Raw genomic sequence first — 2,699 nt, forward strand, 5'->3', positions numbered from 1 at the left:
GCCAGCAGTGTCAATACTTCTCTGAGTGAGATTTAAACAAGAAAGAAAATGTGTTGTTAAAACATCACGCCAAGAGAATCTAGTGGCCACAGACCCACGAAGGAACAACTGAGTTGTGAGAGTTGCCTAGGTAGAAGGGTGGCTAATCCTTTCAGTTTGAACAAATTTGCCTTCTCTGAGACCAAACTCAGCGCTCGCCAGGTCCTCTGCTAACGCAGGCCCCACAACCAGGAGCTAGGGGAGCCTACCCCAGCCTTTAACTGCTCGCCTAGAGACCTACCACAAGCTGGTGGTTCAGCGACCCAGTGCATCCTTTTCCTGGCCACGCCCTCTTTGTCTAAACCCTTCCCATCCCGGCCACGCCCCCACGCAGCCGCGGCCCCCAGTCTGGCCACGCCCCTCCCGCGCCGCGCCGGCGCACCATCCGTCCGAATGGCCTCGTGGGCGGAGCTTGCGTAGCCTCCCGGACCCCGGCGCGCACCGCCCCCCGCCCCCAGCCCCTGGCCATCCAGCGCCTCCGTGGACACGCACTTCCTGCGAGGCCTCCGCGCGCACCTTGGCCGAGCCGAACCGAGCCGAGCCCTGTCCTTCCAGGCTGTTCGCAATGGTGGATGAGCTGGTGCTGCTGCTGCACGCGCTCCTGATGCGGCACCGCGCCCTGACCATCGAGAACAGCCAGCTCATGGAACAGCTGCGGCTGCTGGTGTGCGAGAGGGCCAGCCTGCTGCGCCAGGTACGTCCGCCGAGCTGCCCGGTGCCCTTCCCCGAAACGTTTAATGGCGAGAGCTCCCGGCTCCCCGAGTTTATCGTGCAGACAGCGTCTTACATGCTCGTGAACGAGAACCGATTCTGCAACGACGCCATGAAGGTGGCATTCCTAATCAGTCTCCTCACCGGGGAAGCCGAGGAGTGGGTGGTGCCCTACATCGAGATGGATAGCCCCATCCTAGGTGATTACCGAGCCTTCCTCGATGAGATGAAACAGTGCTTTGGCTGGGATGACGACGAAGACGACGACGACGAGGACGAAGAGGATAATTACTAGGCCCTCGGGCCTCGGGGGGAGGGCCCTGCACGCCGTCACCCCCTCCCCGCAGCCCTCACCCCGCCAGGAGCCACTGCTTTCCCCCTTGCCCTCCGGTCCCCTTCCCTACCCGCGCCCGTCTGCTCTTTCTTCATTTCTCCGTAGTGCTTGTCTTTGTTCCAGGAATAGTGCTCCAGTTACCTGCTGCTGGGGTTGGGGCTGGAGCCTCACTCACTCGGAAGTGCTTGGAAGTGTCATCTACCCTGGCCATCCCGGGGATCCCTCCCCTGCTAATCTGAACTGTGTCCTGAACCCCAGCTATTGGCCAGGCCCCTGTTACAAACTGCGCAGACCACCCATAGCCCTGCTGCTGCCACCTGCCCTGCTGCCAGGCTTACATCTGCCCAGAGAACTATGCTGCCACTTCACATCCACTCACCACATCCCACCTACAGACTACCGCCTTTCGAGATCAGGACCAACCTGGAAAATGCCAGAGTTGGCTCTGCCTCTTCGGACATTGATTTGGACAGCTCACCAACCCCTGAAGAGGCCAGTCATTCAGCCTGGTTAGTTTTCTACCTACTCCGAGTGTCCTCCCCTGCCATACCAGATTGCTGCAGGGGCGCGGTGTGCCTGACAGCCAAATTGTTGATATTTCTTTTTTCCTATGCACTGGTTTTACACAGCTGTCATTTTTCTTTCAAAATTGCAGCAGTCCCACAGATGTATGCATTTGGACAAATAGTACTAAAAACAAAACAAGCAAGCACTCAGCCCAGCTCCTCAATACTACCTGGAAAAAGCATTGGCATTATTTTCAATAAATATCAAGCACTAAAAAACGAAATGATTGTCTTTTAATAGTTAAGTGCTATCACTGACCTCTAGAACTGTCACTGTGACTACCGTTATTCCCATGGAAATCAGGGAATACAACCAATCCTAGGAATCCCTGCTGTCAACTCCAGGCTGCTGGGGACAGCTACCTCAGGGCTTTGTCAGGGTTCTGATGCTTCCTTCACCAACGCATTTCTTAAAGCCCTGGCAAAGGGTGTGTTCTCTGGGTCCTCCAGGGTGGCATGGGTAAGGGTTGGCTGAGCAGATGGCAAAGAGGGCAGTATTAATAATTAGACCATAACAACAGGCATAAACCAGGACATATATATGTATTGCTCCTAATTCTCTGAGCTTTTGGATTCCTTAATATTGTGCCAGGGAAGTTCTGCCCCTTAATCCTTATTGCCTATATGCAGCTGTTGAGTTCAGGCTCCAGAGAGCCAACATAGTACATTGTCACTTTCAAACTCCAAATAGCCAACATGTCACTTACAGGTGCTCTAGCTAACATTAAGTCCCAGATCCTGGGCAAGTGCATCCATAAAGATATACCCCGATCTTAACAAACATTTCATCCTCCTTGGGCAGACATCCTTAGAATTTCCACTCATAGATGTGTCCCAGATTCCTCCCTATGGAAATTAGCAAGATGCTTGGTTATCTCTTAAATCAGACTTTGTACTGCTATCTGGGGGCTATGCTGAGATCTCTGGGCCTGGAGGGTTCAGAGCAGTGAAGGGGGTGGCTGCTGAGAAGAAACTGCATACCTGTGTGAGGCCATTGCCCCAGGTTAAGTCATTGAAATGTTTAATGCAGAGCAGCTTGGTTGGGGATT

General features: G+C 54.0%; 1 protein-coding gene across 1 annotated transcript; it reads left to right on the forward strand.

Moving 5' to 3' along the window:
• The first annotated feature begins 416 nt into the window (after positions 1 to 416).
• Positions 417 to 1,771, forward strand: LDOC1 (LDOC1 regulator of NFKB signaling). The gene has a single exon (XM_050775141.1). The coding sequence runs from the start codon at positions 605 to 607 to the stop codon at positions 1,043 to 1,045; it is 441 nt and encodes a 146-aa protein (XP_050631098.1). The 5' UTR covers positions 417 to 604; the 3' UTR covers positions 1,046 to 1,771.
• Positions 1,772 to 2,699: the final 928 nt, after the last annotated feature.

Source organism: Macaca thibetana, chromosome X (genome assembly GCF_024542745.1).
Source record: "Macaca thibetana thibetana isolate TM-01 chromosome X, ASM2454274v1, whole genome shotgun sequence".
Taxonomy (NCBI): Eukaryota; Metazoa; Chordata; class Mammalia; order Primates; family Cercopithecidae; genus Macaca; species Macaca thibetana.